At 60.3% G+C, this 17451-nt stretch overlaps 1 protein-coding gene across 1 annotated transcript in view; it reads left to right on the top strand.

The window, feature by feature from the left end:
• The window catches only part of LOC138745210 (serine/arginine repetitive matrix protein 2-like), a 190770-nt gene that overhangs the window by 85427 nt on the left and 87892 nt on the right, over positions 1-17451 (top strand). Inside the window, exons 24-27 of the mRNA XM_069902273.1 lie at positions 3821-3970; positions 4821-4995; positions 10812-10963; positions 15842-15991. Coding sequence (XP_069758374.1) covers positions 3821-3970; positions 4821-4995; positions 10812-10963; positions 15842-15991 — 627 coding nt within the window. The remainder of the gene's footprint in view (positions 1-3820; positions 3971-4820; positions 4996-10811; positions 10964-15841; positions 15992-17451) is intronic.

The raw sequence follows: 17451 nt of genomic DNA, 5'->3' as shown, positions 1-17451 counted from the left end.
ACCCAGAGCCGACGTAACCCCAAGACCCAGAGCCGTCATAACCCCAAGACCCAGAGCCGCCGTAACTCCACGACAAAGAGCAGCCGGAACCCTACTACCCAGAGCCGTCGTAACCCCACGACCCAGAGCCACTGTAACCCCACGACCCAGAGCCACCGGAACTCCACGACCCAGAGCCGTCATAACCCCACGACCCAGAGCCACCGTAACCCCACTATCCAGAGCCGCCATAACCCCACCAGCCAGAGCCGCCGTAACCCCACCACCCAGAGGGGTCTTAACCCCACCATCTAGAGCTGCCATAACCCCACCACCCAGAACCGCCGTAACCCCACCATCTAGAACCGCCGTAACCCCACCACCCAATGCCACCGTAACCCCACCACCCAGAGCCACCATTACCCCACTACACAGAGGCACCGTATCCCCACTACCCAGAATCACCGTAGCCCCACTTCCCTGAGCCACCGTAACACCACTACCCAGGGTCAATGTAACCCGAATTCCCAGAGCCATTGTAACCCCACTACCCAGAGCCACCTTAATCCCACTACCCAGAGCCTCCGTAACACCCATGACCCAGCGCCACTGTAACCCCATTACCGAGTGCCACCATAACCCCACGACCCAGAACCACCGTAACCCCACTACCCAGAGCCGTCGTAACCCCTCTACCCAGAGTCGCCGTAACACCCACTACCCAGAGCCACCGTAACACCCATGACCCAGCGCCACTGTAACCCCATTACCGAGTGCCACCGTAACCCCACGACCCAGAACCACCGTAACCCCACTACCCAGAGCCGTCGTAACCCCTCTACCCAGAGACACCGTAACTCCACTACCCAGAGCCACCTTAATCCCAATACCCAGAGCCACTGTAACCCCATGACCCAGAGCTACCATAATCCCACTACCCAGAGCGACCGTAACCCCTCTACCCAGAGCCTCTCTAACCACACTACCCAGAGCCACCGTAACCCCACTACCCAGAGCCACCGTAACACCCATGACCCAGCGCCACTGTAACCCCATTACCGAGTGCCACCATAACCCCACGACCCAGAACCACCGTAACCCCACTACCCAGAGCCGTCGTAACCCCTCTACCCAGAGTCGCCGTAACACCCACTACCCAGAGTCACCGTAACACCCATGACCCAGCGCCACTGTAACCCCATTACCGAGTGCCACCCTAACCCCACGACCCAGAACCACCGTAACCCCACTACCCAGAGCCGTCGTAACCCCTCTACCCAGAGACACCGTAACTCCACTACCCAGAGCCACCTTAATCCCAATAACCAGAGCCACTGTAACCCCATGACCCAGAGCTACCATAATCCCACTTCCCAGAGCCACCGTAACCCCTCTACCCAGAGCCTCTCTAACCACACTACCCAGAGCCACCGTAACCCCACAACCCAGAGCCACCGTAACCCCACTACCCAGAGCCTCTCTAACCACACTACCCAGAGCCGCCGTAACCCCACCACCCAGAGGGGTCTCAACCCCACCATCTAGAGCTGCCATAACCCCACCACCCAGAACCGCCGTAACCCCACCATCTAGAGCCGCCGTAACCCCACTACCCAGAGCCGCCGTAACCCCACCACCCAGTGCCACTGTAACCCCACTACCCAGAGCCACCATTACCCCACTACACAGAGCCACCATTACCCCACTACTCAGAGGCACTGTATCCCCACTACCCAGAATCACCGTAGCCCCACTTCTCAGAGCCACTGTAACCCCACGACCCAGAGCTACCATAATCCCACTACCCAGAGCCACCGTAACCCATCTACCCAGAGCCTCTCTAACCACACTACCCAGAGCCTCCGTAACCCCACCATCTAGAGCCGCCGTAACCCCACTACCCAGAGCCGCCGTAAGCCCACCACCCAGTGCCACCGTAACCCCACTACCCAGAGCCACCATTACCCCACTACACAGAGGCACCGTATGCCCACTACCCAGAATCACCGTAGCCCCAATTCCCAGAGCCACCGTAACCTCACTACCCAGGGTCACCGTAACCCGACTACCCAGAGCCAATGTAACACCACTACCCAGAGCTACCTTAATCCCACTACCCAGAGCCACCGTAACCCCACTACCCAGAGCCGTCGTAACCCCTCTACCCAGAGTCGCCGTAACACCCACTACCCAGAGCCACCGTAACACCCATGACCCAGCGCCACTGTAACACCATGACCCAGAACCACCGTAACCCCACTACCCAGAGCAGTCGTAACCCCTCTACCCAGAGACACCGTAACCCCATTACCCAGAGCCACCGTAACCCCACTACCCAGAGCCACCGTAACCCCACTACCCAGAGCCACCGTAACGCCACTACCCAGAGCCACCGTAACCCCACCACCCAGAGCCACCGTAACCCCACCACCTAGAGCCACCGTAACCCCACTACCCAGAGCCACCGTAACCTCACTACCCAGAGCCACCGTAACTCCACTACCCAGAGCCACCGAAACCCCACCACCCAGAGCCACTACCCAGAGCCTCCGTAACCCCACCATCCAGAGCCACCGTAACCCCACCACCCAGAGCCACCGTAACCCCACCACCCAGAGCCACCGTAACCCCACCACACAGAGCCACACTAACCCCATCACCCTGAGCCACCGTAACCCCACTGCCCAGAGCCACCATAACCCCACTACCCAGAGCCACCGTAACCCCACTACCCAGAGCCACCGTAACCCCACCATCCAGAGCCACGATAACCCCACCACCCAGAGCCAACCTAACTCCACCACCCAGAGCCACCGTAACCCCACCACCCAGAGCCAACCTAACCCAACCACCCAGAGCCTCCGTAACCACACCACCCAGAGCCACCCTAACCCCACCACCCAGAGCCACCCTAACCCCACCACCCAGAGCCACCGTAACCCCACTACCCAGAGCCACCATAACCCCACTGCTCAGAGCCACCATAAACCCACTACCCAGAGCCACCATAACCCCACTACCCAGAGCCACCTTAACCCCACTAACGAGAGCCACCGTATCCCCACTACCCAGAGCCACTGTAACCCCACTACCCAGAGCCACCGTAACCCCACTACCCAGAGCCGCCGTAACCCCATGACCCAGAGCCACCGTAATCCCACTACCCAGAGCCACCGTAACCCCAATACCCAGAGCCACCGAAACCGCACGACCCAGAGCCATCGTAACCCCACAATCCAGAGCCACCGTAACTCCACGACACAGAGCAGCCGGAACCCCACTACCCAGAGCCGTCGTAACCCCACGACCCAGAGCCACTGTAACCCCACGACCCAGAGCCGCTGTAACCCCACAACCCAGAGCCGGCGTAACCCCACAACCCAGAGCCACCGGAACCCCACGACCCAGAACCGTCATAACCCCACGACCCAGAGCCACCGTAACCCCACTATCCAGAGCCGCCATAAACCCACCAGCCAGAGCCGCCGTAACCCCACCACCCAGAGGGGTCTTAACCCCACCATCTAGAGCTGCCATAACCCCACCACCCAGAACCGCCGTAACCCCACCATCTAGAACCGCCGTAACCCCACCACCCTATGCCACTGTAACCCCACCACCCAGAGCCACCATTACCCCACTACACAGAGGCACCGTATCCCCACTACCCAGAATCACCGTAGCCCCAATTCCCAGAGCCACCGTAACCTCACTACCCAGGGTCACCGTAACCCGACTACCCAGAGCCAATGTAACCCCACTACCCAGAGCCACCGTAACCGCACTACCCAGAGCCACCATAACCCCACTACCCAGAGCCACCATAACCCCACTCCCAGAGCCACCGTAATCCCACTACCAAGAGCCGCCTTAACCCCCAAGACCCAGAGCCGCCGTAACTCCATGACGCACAGTCGCCGTAACCACATGACCCAGAGCCGCCGTAACCGCATGACCCACAGCCGCCGTAACCCCACCGCCCAGAGCCGATGTAACCCCACTACCAAGAGCCGCTGTAACCCACAGTACCCAGAGCCACCGTAACACCACTACACAGAGCCACTACCAAGAGCCACCATAACCCCACTACCCAAAGACTCCGTAACCCCACTACCCAGAGCCACCGTAACCCCAGTACCTAGAGTCACCGTAACCCCACTACCCAGAGCCACCGTAACCCCAAGACCCAGAGCCGCCGTAACCCCAAGATCCAGAGCCGCCGTAACTCCACGACACAGAGCCGCCGGAACCCCACGACCCAGAGCCGTCGTAACCCCACCACCCAGAGCCGCTGTAACCCCACTAGCCAGAGCTGCCGTAACCCCACCACCCAGAGGGGTCTTAACTCCACCATCTAGAGCTGCCATAACCCCACCACTCAGAACCGCCGTAACCCCACTACCCAGAGCCACCATAACCCTACTACCCAGAGCCACCGTAATCCCACTACCAAGAGCCGCCTCAACCCCCAAGACCCAGAGCCGCCGTAACTCCATGACGCACAACCGCCGTAACCCCACGACCCAGAGCCGCCGTAACCCCACCACCCTGAGCTGACGTAACCCCACTACCAAGAGCCGCTGTAACCCCCAGTACCCAGAGCCACCGTAACACCACTACCCAGAGCCACCTTAACCCCACTACCCAGAGCCACCGTAACCCCACTACCCAAAGACACCGTAACCCCACTACCCAGAGCCACCGCAACCCCACTACCCAGAGTCAACGTAACCCCACTACCCAGGGCCACCGTAACCGCACTACCCAGAGCCTCCGTAACCACACTACCCAGAGCCACCCTAACCCACCACCCAGAGCCACCGTAATCCCACTACCAAGAGCCGCCTTAACCCCCAAGACCCAGAGCTGCCGTAACTACATGACGCACAGTCACCGTAACCACACGACCCAGAGCCGCCGTAACCGCACGACCCACAGCCGCCGTAATCCCACCGCTCAGAGCCGATGTAACCCCACTACCAAGAGCCGCTGTAACCCACAGTACCCAGAGCCACCGTAACACCACTACACAGAGCCACTACCAAGAGCCACCGTAACCCCACTACCCAAAGACACCGTAACCCCACTACCCAGAGCCACCGTAACCCCACTACCTAGAGTCACCGTAACCCCACTACCCAGAGCCACCGTAACCCCATGACCCAGAGCCGCCGTAACCCCAAGATCCAGAGCCGCCGTAACTCCACGACACAGAGCCGCCGGAACCCCACGACCCAGAGCCGTCGTAACCCCACGACCCAGAGCCGCTGCAACCCCACAAGCCAGAGCTGCCGTAACCCCACCACCCAGAGGGGTCTTAACTCCACCATCTAGAGCTGCCATAACCCCACCACCCAGAACCGCCGTAACCCCACTACCCAGAGCCACCATAACCCTACTACCCAGAGCCACCGTAATCCCACTACCAAGAGCCGCCTCAACCCCCAAGACCCAGAGCCGCCGTAACTCCATGACGCACAACCGCCGTAACCCCACGACCCAGAGCCGCCGTAACCCCACGACCCACAGTCGCCGTAACCCCACCACCCTGAGCCGACGTAACCCCACTACCAAGAGCCGCTGTAACCCCCAGTACCCAGAGCCACCGTAACACCACTACCCAGAGCCACCTTAACACCACTACACAGAGCCACCGTAACCCCACTACCCAAAGACACCGTAACCCCACTACCCAGAGCCACCGCAACCCCACTACCCAGAGTCAACGTAACCCCACTACCCAGAGCCGACGTAACCCCAAGACCCAGAGCCGCCGTAACTCCACGACAAAGAGCAGCCGGAACCCCACTACCCAGAGCCGTCGTAACCCCACGACCCAGAGCCACTGTAACCCCACGACCCAGAGCCACCGGAACTCCACGACCCAGAGCCGTCATAACCCCACGACCCAGAGGCACCGTAACCCCACTATCCAGAGCCGCCATAACCCCACCAGCCAGAGCCGCCGTAACCCCACCACCCAGAGGGGTCTTAACCCCACCATCTAGAGCTGCCATAACCCCACCACCCAGAACCGCCGTAACCCCACCATCTAGAACCGCCGTAACCCCACCACCCAATGCCACCGTAACCCCACCACCCAGAGCCACCATTACCCCACTACACAGAGGCACCGTATCCCCACTACCCAGAATCACCGTAGCCCCACTTCCCTGAGCCACCGTAACACCACTACACAGGGTCAATGTAACCCGAATTCCCAGAGCCAATGTAACCCCACTACCCAGAGCCACCTTAATCCCACTACCCAGAGCCTCCGTAACACCCATGACCCAGCGCCACTGTAACCCCATTACCGAGTGCCACCGTAACCCCACGACCCAGAACCACCGTAACCCCACTACCCAGAGCCGTCGTAACCCCTCTACCCAGAGTCGCCGTAACACCCACTACCCAGAGCCACCGTAACACCCATGACCCAGCGCCACTGTAACCCCATTACCGAGTGCCACCGTAACCCCACGACCCAGAACCACCGTAACCCCACTACCCAGAGCCGTCGTAACCCCTCTACCCAGAGACACCGTAACTCCACTACCCAGAGCCACCTTAATCCCAATACCCAGAGCCACTGTAACCCCATGACCCAGAGCTACCATAATCCCACTACCCAGAGCGACCGTAACCCCTCTACCCAGAGCCTCTCTAACCACACTACCCAGAGCCACCGTAACCCCACTACCCAGAGCCACCGTAACACCCATGACCCAGCGCCACTGTAACCCCATTACCGAGTGCCACCATAACTCCACGACCCAGAACCACCGTAACCCCACTACCCAGAGCCGTCGTAACCCCTCTACCCAGAGTCGCCGTAACACCCACTACCCAGAGTCACCGTAACACCCATGACCCAGCGCCACTGTAACCCCATTACCGAGTGCCACCGTAACCCCACGACCCAGAACCACCGTAACCCCACTACCCAGAGCCGTCGTAACCCCTCTACCCAGAGACACCGTAACTCCACTACCCAGAGCCACCTTAATCCCAATACCCAGAGCCACTGTAACCCCATGACCCAGAGCTACCATAATCCCACTTCCCAGAGCCACCGTAACCCCTCTACACAGAGCCTCTCTAACCACACTACCCAGAGCCACCGTAACCCCACAACCCAGAGCCACCGTAACCCCACTACCCAGAGCCTCTCTAACCACACTACCCAGAGCCGCCGTAACCCCACCACCCAGAGGGGTCTCAACCCCACCATCTAGAGCTGCCATAACCCCACCACCCAGAACCGCCGTAACCCCACCATCTAGAGCTGCCGTAACCCCACTACCCAGAGCCGCCGTAACCCCACCACCCAGTGCCACTGTAACCCCACTACCCAGAGCCACCATTACCCCACTACACAGAGCCACCATTACCCCACTACTCAGAGGCACTGTATCCCCACTACCCAGAATCACCGTAGCCCCACTTCTCAGAGCCACTGTAACCCCACGACCCAGAGCTACCATAATCCCACTACCCAGAGCCACCGTAACCCATCTACCCAGAGCCTCTCTAACCACACTACCCAGAGCCGCCGTAACCCCACCATCTAGAGCCGCCGTAACCCCACTACCCAGAGCCGCCGTAAGCCCACCACCCAGTGCCACCGTAACCCCACTACCCAGAGCCACCATTACCCCACTACACAGAGGCACCGTATGCCCACTACCCAGAATCACCGTAGCCCCAATTCCCAGAGCCACCGTAACCTCACTACCCAGGGTCACCGTAACCCGACTACCCAGAGCCAATGTAACCCCACTACCCAGAGCTACCTTAATCCCACTACCCAGAGCCACCGTAACCCCACTACCCAGAGCCGTCGTAACCCCTCTACCCAGAGTCGCCGTAACACCCACTACCCAGAGCCACCGTAACACCCATGACCCAGCGCCACTGTAACACCATGACCCAGAACCACCGTAACCCCACTACCCAGAGCAGTCGTAACCCCTCTACCCAGAGACACCGTAACCCCATTACCCAGAGCCACCGTAACCCCACTACCCAGAGCCACCGTAACCCCACTACCCAGAGCCACCGTAACGCCACTACCCAGAGCCACCGTAACCCCACCACCCAGAGCCACCGTAACCCCACCACCTAGAGCCACCGTAACCCCACTACCCAGAGCCACCGTAACCTCACTACCCAGAGCCACCGTAACTCCACTACCCAGAGCCACCGAAACCCCACCACCCAGAGCCACTACCCAGAGCCTCCGTAACCCCACCATCCAGAGCCACCGTAACCCCACTACCCAGAGCCACCGTAACCCCACCATCCAGAGCCACCGTAACCCCACCACCCAGAGCCAACCTAACTCCACCACCCAGAGCCACCGTAACCCCACCACCCAGAGACAACCTAACCCAACCACCCAGAGCCTCCGTAACCACACCACCCAGAGCCACCCTAACCCCACCACCCAGAGCCACCCTAACCCCACCACCCAGAGCCACCGTAACCCCACTACCCAGAGCCACCATAACCCCACTGCTCAGAGCCACCATAAACCCACTACCCAGAGCCACCGTAACCCCACTACCCAGAGCCACCTTAACCCCACTAACGAGAGCCACCGTATCCCCACTACCCAGAGCCACTGTAACCCCACTACCCAGAGCCACCGTAACCCCACTACCCAGAGCCGCCGTAACCCCATGACCCAGAGCCACCGTAATCCCACTACCCAGAGCCACCGTAACCCCAATACCCAGAGCCACCGAAACCGCACGACCCAGAGCCATCGTAACCCCACAATCCAGAGCCACCGTAACTCCACGACACAGAGCAGCCGGAACCCCACTACCCAGAGCCGTCGTAACCCCACGACCCAGAGCCACTGTAACCCCACGACCCAGAGCCGCTGTAACCCCACAACCCAGAGCCGGCGTAACCCCACAACCCAGAGCCACCGGAACCCCACGACCCAGAACCGTCATAACCCCACGACCCAGAGCCACCGTAACCCTACTATCCAGAGCCGCCATAACCCCACCAGCCAGAGCCGCCGTAACCCCACCACCCAGCGGGGTCTTAACCCCACCATCTAGAGCTGCCATAACCCCACCACCCAGAACCGCCGTAACCCCACCATCTAGAACCGCCGTAACCCCACCACCCTATGCCACCGTAACCCCACCACCCAGAGCCACCATTACCCCACTACACAGAGGCACCGTATCCCCACTACCCAGAATCACCGTAGCCTCACTTCCCAGAGCCACCGTAACCCCACTACCCAGAGCCACCATTACCCCACTACACAGAGGCACCGTATCCCCACTACCCAGAATCACCGTAGCCCCGCTTCCCAGAGCCACCGTAACACCACTACCCAGGGTCACCGTAACCCGACTTCCCAGAGCCAATGTAACCCCACTACCCAGAGCCACCGTAACACCCATGACCCAGCGCCACTGTAACCCCATTACCGAGTGCCACCGTAACCCCACGACCCAGAACCACCGTAACCCCACTACCCAGAGCCGTCGTAACCCCTCTACCCAGAGTCGCCGTAACACCCACTACCCAGAGCCACCGTAACACCCATGACCCAGCGCCACTGTAACCCCATTACCGAGTGCCACCGTAACCCCACGACCCAGAACCACCATAACCCCACTACCCAGAGCCGTCCTAACCCCTCTACCCAGAGACACCGTAACTCCACTACCCAGAGCCACCTTAATCCCAATACCCAGAGCCACTGTAACCCCATGACCCAGAGCTACCATAATCCCACTACCCAGAGCGACCGTAACCCCTCTACCCAGAGCCTCTCTAACCACACTACCCAGAGCCACCGTAACCCCACAACCCAGAGCCACCGTAACCCCACTACCCAGAGCCTCTCTAACCACACTACCCAGAGCCGCCGTAACCCTACCACCCAGAGGGGTCTTAACCGCACCATCTAGAGCTGCCATAACCCCACCACCCAGAACCGCCGTAACCTCACCATCTAGAGCCGCCGTAACCCCACTACCCAGAGCCGCCGTAACCCCACCACCCAGTGCCACTGTAACCCCACTACCCACAGCCACCATTACCCCACTACACAGAGCCACCATTACCCCACTACACAGAGGCACTGTATCCCCACTACCCAGAATCACCGTAGCCCCACTTCTCAGAGCCACTGTATCCCCACGACCCAGAGCTACCATAATCCCACTACCCAGAGCCACCGTAACCCATCTACCCAGAGCCTCTCTAACTACACTACCCAGAGCCGCCGTAACCCCACCATCTAGAGCCGCAGTAACCCCACTACCAAGAGCCGCAGTAACCCCACCACCCAGTGCCACCGTAACCCCACTACCCAGAGCCACCATTACCCCACTACACAGAGGCACTGTATCCCCACTACCCAGAATCACCGTAGCCCCACTTCTCAGAGCCACTGTAACCCCACGACCCAGAGCTACCATAATCCCACTACCCAGAGCCACCGTAACCCATCTACCCAGAGCCTCTCTAACCACACTACCCAGAGCCGCCGTAACCCCACCATCTAGAGCCGCCGTAACCCCACTACCCAGAGCCGCCGTAACCCCACCACCCAGTGCCACCGTAACCCCACTACCCAGAGCCACCATTACCCCACTACACAGAGGCACCGTATCCCCACTACCCAGAATCACCGTAGCCCCAATTCCCAGAGCCACCGTGACCTCACTACCCAGGGTCACCGTAACCCGACTACCCAGAGCCAATGTAACCCCACTACCCAGAGCCACCGTAACCGCACTACCCAGAGCCTCCGTAACCACACTACCCAGAGCCATCCTAACCCCACCACCCAGAGCCACCGTAATCCCACTACCAAGAGCCGCCTTAACCCCCAAGACCCAGAGCCGCCGTAACTCCATGACGCACAGTCACCGTAACCACACGACCCAGAGCCGCCGTAACCGCACGACCCACAGCCGCCGTAATCCCACCGCCCAGAGCCGATGTAACCCCACTACCAAGAGCCGCTGTAACCCACAGTACCCAGAGCCACCGTAACACCACTACACAGAGCCACTACCAAGAGCCACCGTAACCCCACTACCCAAAGACACCGTAACCCCACTACCCAGAGCCACCGTAACCCCACTACCTAGAGTCACCGTAACCCCACTACCCAGAGCCACCGTAACCCCATGACCCAGAGCCGCCGTAACCCCAAGATCCAGAGCCGCCGTAACTCCACGACACAGAGCCGCCGGAACCCCACGACCCAGAGCCGTCGTAACCCCACGACCCAGAGCCGCTGTAACCCCACTAGCCAGAGCTGCCGTAACCCCACCACCCAGAGGGGTCTTAACTCCACCATCTAGAGCTGCCATAACCCCACCACCCAGAACCGCCGTAACCCCACTACCCAGAGCCACCATAACCCTACTACCCAGAGCCACCGTAATCCCACTACCAAGAGCCGCCTCAACCCCCAAGACCCAGAGCCGCCGTAACTCCATGACGCACAACCGCCGTAACCCCACGACCCAGTGCCGCCGTAACCCCACGACCCACAGTCGCCGTAACCCCACCACCCTGAGCCGACGTAACCCCACTACCAAGAGCCGCTGTAACCCCCAGTACCCAGAGCCACCGTAACACCACTACCCAGAGCCACCTTAACACCACTACACAGAGCCACCGTAACCCCACTACCCAAAGACACCGTAACCCCACTACCCAGAGCCGACGTAACCCCAAGACCCAGAGCCGTCATAACCCCAAGACCCAGAGCCGCCGTAACTCCACGACAAAGAGCAGCCGGAACCCCACTACCCAGAGCCGTCGTAACCCCACGACCCAGAGCCACTGTAACCCCACGACCCAGAGCCACCGGAACTCCACGACCAAGAGCCGTCATAACCCCACGACCCAGAGCCACCGTAACCCCACTATCCAGAGCCGCCATAACCCCACCAGCCAGAGCCGCCGTAACCCCACCACCCAGAGGGGTCTTAACCCCACCATCTAGAGCTGCCATAACCCCACCACCCAGAACCGCCGTAACCCCACCATCTAGAACCGCCGTAACCCCACCACCCAATGCCACCGTAACCCCACCACCCAGAGCCACCATTACCCCACTACACAGAGGCACCGTATCCCCACTACCCAGAATCACCGTAGCCCCACTTCCCTGAGCCACCGTAACACCACTACCCAGGGTCAATGTAACCCGAATTCCCAGAGCCAATGTAACCCCACTACCCAGAGCCACCTTAATCCCACTACCCAGAGCCTCCGTAACACCCATGACCCAGCGCCACTGTAACCCCATTACCGAGTGCCACCGTAACCCCACGACCCAGAACCACCGTAACCCCACTACCCAGAGCCGTCGTAACCCCTCTACCCAGAGTCGCCGTAACACCCACTACCCAGAGCCACCGTAACACCCATGACCCAGCGCCACTGTAACCCCATTACCGAGTGCCACCGTAACCACACGACCCAGAACCACCGTAACCCCACGACCCAGAGCTACCATAATCCCACTACCCAGAGCCACCGTAACCCATCTACCCAGAGCCTCTCTAACCACACTACCCAGAGCCGCCGTAACCCCACCATCTAGAGCCGCCGTAACCCCACTACCCAGAGCCGCCGTAAGCCCACCACCCAGTGCCACCGTAACCCCACTACCCAGAGCCACCATTACCCCACTACACAGAGGCACCGTATGCCCACTACCCAGAATCACCGTAGCCCCAATTCCCAGAGCCACCGTAACCTCACTACCCAGGGTCACCGTAACCCGACTACCCAGAGCCAATGTAACCCCACTACCCAGAGCTACCTTAATCCCACTACCCAGAGCCACCGTAACCCCACTACCCAGAGCCGTCGTAACCCCTCTACCCAGAGTCGCCGTAACACCCACTACCCAGAGCCACCGTAACACCCATGACCCAGCGCCACTGTAACACCATGACCCAGAACCACCGTAACCCCACTACCCAGAGCAGTCGTAACCCCTCTACCCAGAGACACCGTAACCCCATTACCCAGAGCCACCGTAACCCCACTACCCAGAGCCACCGTAACCCCACTACCCAGAGCCACCGTAACGCCACTACCCAGAGCCACCGTAACCCCACCACCCAGAGCCACCGTAACCCCACCACCTAGAGCCACCGTAACCCCACTACCCAGAGCCACCGTAACCTCACTACCAAGAGCCACCGTAACTCCACTACCCAGAGCCACCGAAACCCCACCACCCAGAGCCACTACCCAGAGCCTCCGTAACCCCACCATCCAGAGCCACCGTAACCCCACCACCCAGAGCCACCGTAACCCCACCACCCAGAGCCACCGTAACCCCACCACACAGAGCCACACTAACCCCATCACCCTGAGCCACCGTAACCCCACTGCCCAGAGCCACCATAACCCCACTACCCAGAGCCACCGTAACCCCACTACCCAGAGCCACCGTAACCCCACCATCCAGAGCCACCATAACCCCACCACCCAGAGCCAACCTAACTCCACCACCCAGAGCCACCGTAACCCCACCACCCAGAGACAACCTAACCCAACCACCCAGAGCCTCCGTAACCACACCACCCAGAGCCACCCTAACCCCACCACCCAGAGCCACCCTAACCCCACCACCCAGAGCCACCGTAACCCCACTACCCAGAGCCACCATAACCCCACTGCTCAGAGCCACCATAAACCCACTACCCAGAGCCACCGTAACCCCACTACCCAGAGCCACCTTAACCCCACTAACGAGAGCCACCGTATCCCCACTACCCAGAGCCACTGTAACCCCACTACCCAGAGCCACCGTAACCCCACTACCCAGAGCCGCCGTAACCCCATGACCCAGAGCCACCGTAATCCCACTACACAGAGCCACCGTAACCCCAATACCCAGAGCCACCGAAACCGCACGACCCAGAGCCATCGTAACCCCACAATCCAGAGCCACCGTAACTCCACGACACAGAGCAGCCGGAACCCCACTACCCAGAGCCGTCGTAACCCCACGACCCAGAGCCACTGTAACCCCACGACCCAGAGCCGCTGTAACCCCACAACCCAGAGCCGGCGTAACCCCACAACCCAGAGCCACCGGAACCCCACGACCCAGAACCGTCATAACCCCACGACCCAGAGCCACCGTAACCCTACTATCCAGAGCCGCCATAACCCCACCAGCCAGAGCCGCCGTAACCCCACCACCCAGCGGGGTCTTAACCCCACCATCTAGAGCTGCCATAACCCCACCACCCAGAACCGCCGTAACCCCACCATCTAGAACCGCCGTAACCCCACCACCCTATGCCACCGTAACCCCACCACCCAGAGCCACCATTACCCCACTACACAGAGGCACCGTATCCCCACTACCCAGAATCACCGTAGCCTCACTTCCCAGAGCCACCGTAACCCCACTACCCAGAGCCACCATTACCCCACTACACAGAGGCACCGTATCCCCACTACCCAGAATCACCGTAGCCCCGCTTCCCAGAGCCACCGTAACACCACTACCCAGGGTCACCGTAACCCGACTTCCCAGAGCCAATGTAACCCCACTACCCAGAGCCACCGTAACACCCATGACCCAGCGCCACTGTAACCCCATTACCGAGTGCCACCGTAACCCCACGACCCAGAACCACCGTAACCCCACTACCCAGAGCCGTCGTAACCCCTCTACCCAGAGACACCGTAACTCCACTACCCAGAGCCACCTTAATCCCAATACCCAGAGCCACTGTAACCCCATGACCCAGAGCTACCATAATCCCACTACCCAGAGCGACCGTAACCCCTCTACCCAGAGCCTCTCTAACCACACTACCCAGAGCCACCGTAACCCCACAACCCAGAGCCACCGTAACCCCACTACCCAGAGCCTCTCTAACCACACTACCCAGAGCCGCCGTAACCCTACCACCCAGAGGGGTCTTAACCGCACCATCTAGAGCTGCCATAACCCCACCACCCAGAACCGCCGTAACCTCACCATCTAGAGCCGCCGTAACCCCACTACCCAGAGCCGCCGTAACCCCACCACCCAGTGCCACTGTAACCCCACTACCCAGAGCCACCATTACCCCACTACACAGAGCCACCATTACCCCACTACACAGAGGCACTGTATCCCCACTACCCAGAATCACCGTAGCCCCACTTCTCAGAGCCACTGTATCCCCACGACCCAGAGCTACCATAATCCCACTACCCAGAGCCACCGTAACCCATCTACCCAGAGCCTCTCTAACTACACTACCCAGAGCCGCCGTAACCCCACCATCTAGAGCCGCAGTAACCCCACTACCAAGAGCCGCAGTAACCCCACCACCCAGTGCCACCGTAACCCCACTACCCAGAGCCACCATTACCCCACTACACAGAGGCACTGTATCCCCACTACCCAGAATCACCGTAGCCCCACTTCTCAGAGCCACTGTAACCCCACGACCCAGAGCTACCATAATCCCACTACCCAGAGCCACCGTAACCCATCTACCCAGAGCCTCTCTAACCACACTACCCAGAGCCGCCGTAACCCCACCATCTAGAGCCGCCGTAACCCCACTACCCAGAGCCGCCGTAACCCCACCACCCAGTGCCACCGTAACCCCACTACCCAGAGCCACCATTACCCCACTACACAGAGGCACCGTATCCCCACTACCCAGAATCACCGTAGCCCCAATTCCCAGAGCCACCGTGACCTCACTACCCAGGGTCACCGTAACCCGACTACCCAGAGCCAATGTAACCCCACTACCCAGAGCCACCGTAACCGCACTACCCAGAGCCTCCGTAACCACACTACCCAGAGCCACCCTAACCCCACCACCCAGAGCCACCGTAATCCCACTACCAAGAGCCGCCTTAACCCCCAAGACCCAGAGCCGCCGTAACTCCATGACGCACAGTCACCGTAACCACACGACCCAGAGCCGCCGTAACCGCACGACCCACAGCCGCCGTAATCCCACCGCCCAGAGCCGATGTAACCCCACTACCAAGAGCCGCTGTAACCCACAGTACCCAGAGCCACCGTAACACCACTACACAGAGCCACTACCAAGAGCCACCGTAACCCCACTACCCAAAGACACCGTAACCCCACTACCCAGAGCCACCGTAACCCCACTACCTAGAGTCACCGTAACCCCACTACCCAGAGCCACCGTAACCCCATGACCCAGAGCCGCCATAACCCCAAGATCCAGAGCCGCCGTAACTCCACGACACAGAGCCGCCGGAACCCCACGACCCAGAGCCGTCGTAACCCCACGACCCAGAGCCGCTGTAACCCCACTAGCCAGAGCTGCCGTAACCCCACCACCCAGAGGGGTCTTAACTCCACCATCTAGAGCTGCCATAACCCCACCACCCAGAACCGCCGTAACCCCACTACCCAGAGCCACCATAACCCTACTACCCAGAGCCACCGTAATCCCACTACCAAGAGCCGCCTCAACCCCCAAGACCCAGAGCCGCCGTAACTCCATGACGCACAACCGCCGTAACCCCACGACCCAGTGCCGCCGTAACCCCACGACCCACAGTCGCCGTAACCCCACCACCCTGAGCCGACGTAACCCCACTACCAAGAGCCGCTGTAACCACCAGTACCCAGAGCCACCGTAACACCACTACCCAGAGCCACCTTAACACCACTACACAGAGCCACCGTAACCCCACTACCCAAAGACACCGTAACCCCACTACCCAGAGCCGACGTAACCCCAAGACCCAGAGCCGTCATAACCCCAAGACCCAGAGCCGCCGTAACTCCACGACAAAGAGCAGCCGGAACCCCACTACCCAGAGCCGTCGTAACCCCACGACCCAGAGCCACTGTAACCCCACGACCCAGAGCCACCGGAACTCCACGACCCAGAGCCGTCATAACCCCACGACCCAGAGCCACCGTAACCCCACTATCCAGAGCCGCCATAACCCCACCAGCCAGAGCCGCCGTAACCCCACCACCCAGAGGGGTCTTAACCCCACCATCTAGAGCTGCCATAACCCCACCACCCAGAACCGCCGTAACCCCACCATCTAGAACCGCCGTAACCCCACCACCCAATGCCACCGTAACCCCACCACCCAGAGCCACCATTACCCCACTACACAGAGGCACCGTATCCCCACTACCCAGAATCACCGTAGCCCCACTTCCCTGAGCCACCGTAACACCACTACCCAGGGTCAATGTAACCCGAATTCCCAGAGCCAATGTAACCCCACTACCCAGAGCCACCTTAATCCCACTACCCAGAGCCTCCGTAACACCCATGACCCAGCGCCACTGTAACCCCATTACCGAGTGCCACCGTAACCCCACGACCCAGAACCACCGTAACCCCACTACCCAGAGCCGTCGTAACCCCTCTACCCAGAGTCGCCGTAACACCCACTACCCAGAGCCACCGTAACACCCATGACCCAGCGCCACTG

The sequence above is a fragment of the Narcine bancroftii genome, chromosome 11, assembly GCF_036971445.1.
Source record: "Narcine bancroftii isolate sNarBan1 chromosome 11, sNarBan1.hap1, whole genome shotgun sequence".
Classification (NCBI taxonomy): domain Eukaryota; kingdom Metazoa; phylum Chordata; class Chondrichthyes; order Torpediniformes; family Narcinidae; genus Narcine; species Narcine bancroftii.
The sequence above is the reverse complement of the archived record's forward strand: the minus strand, read 5'-3'. Positions and strand labels throughout refer to the sequence as shown.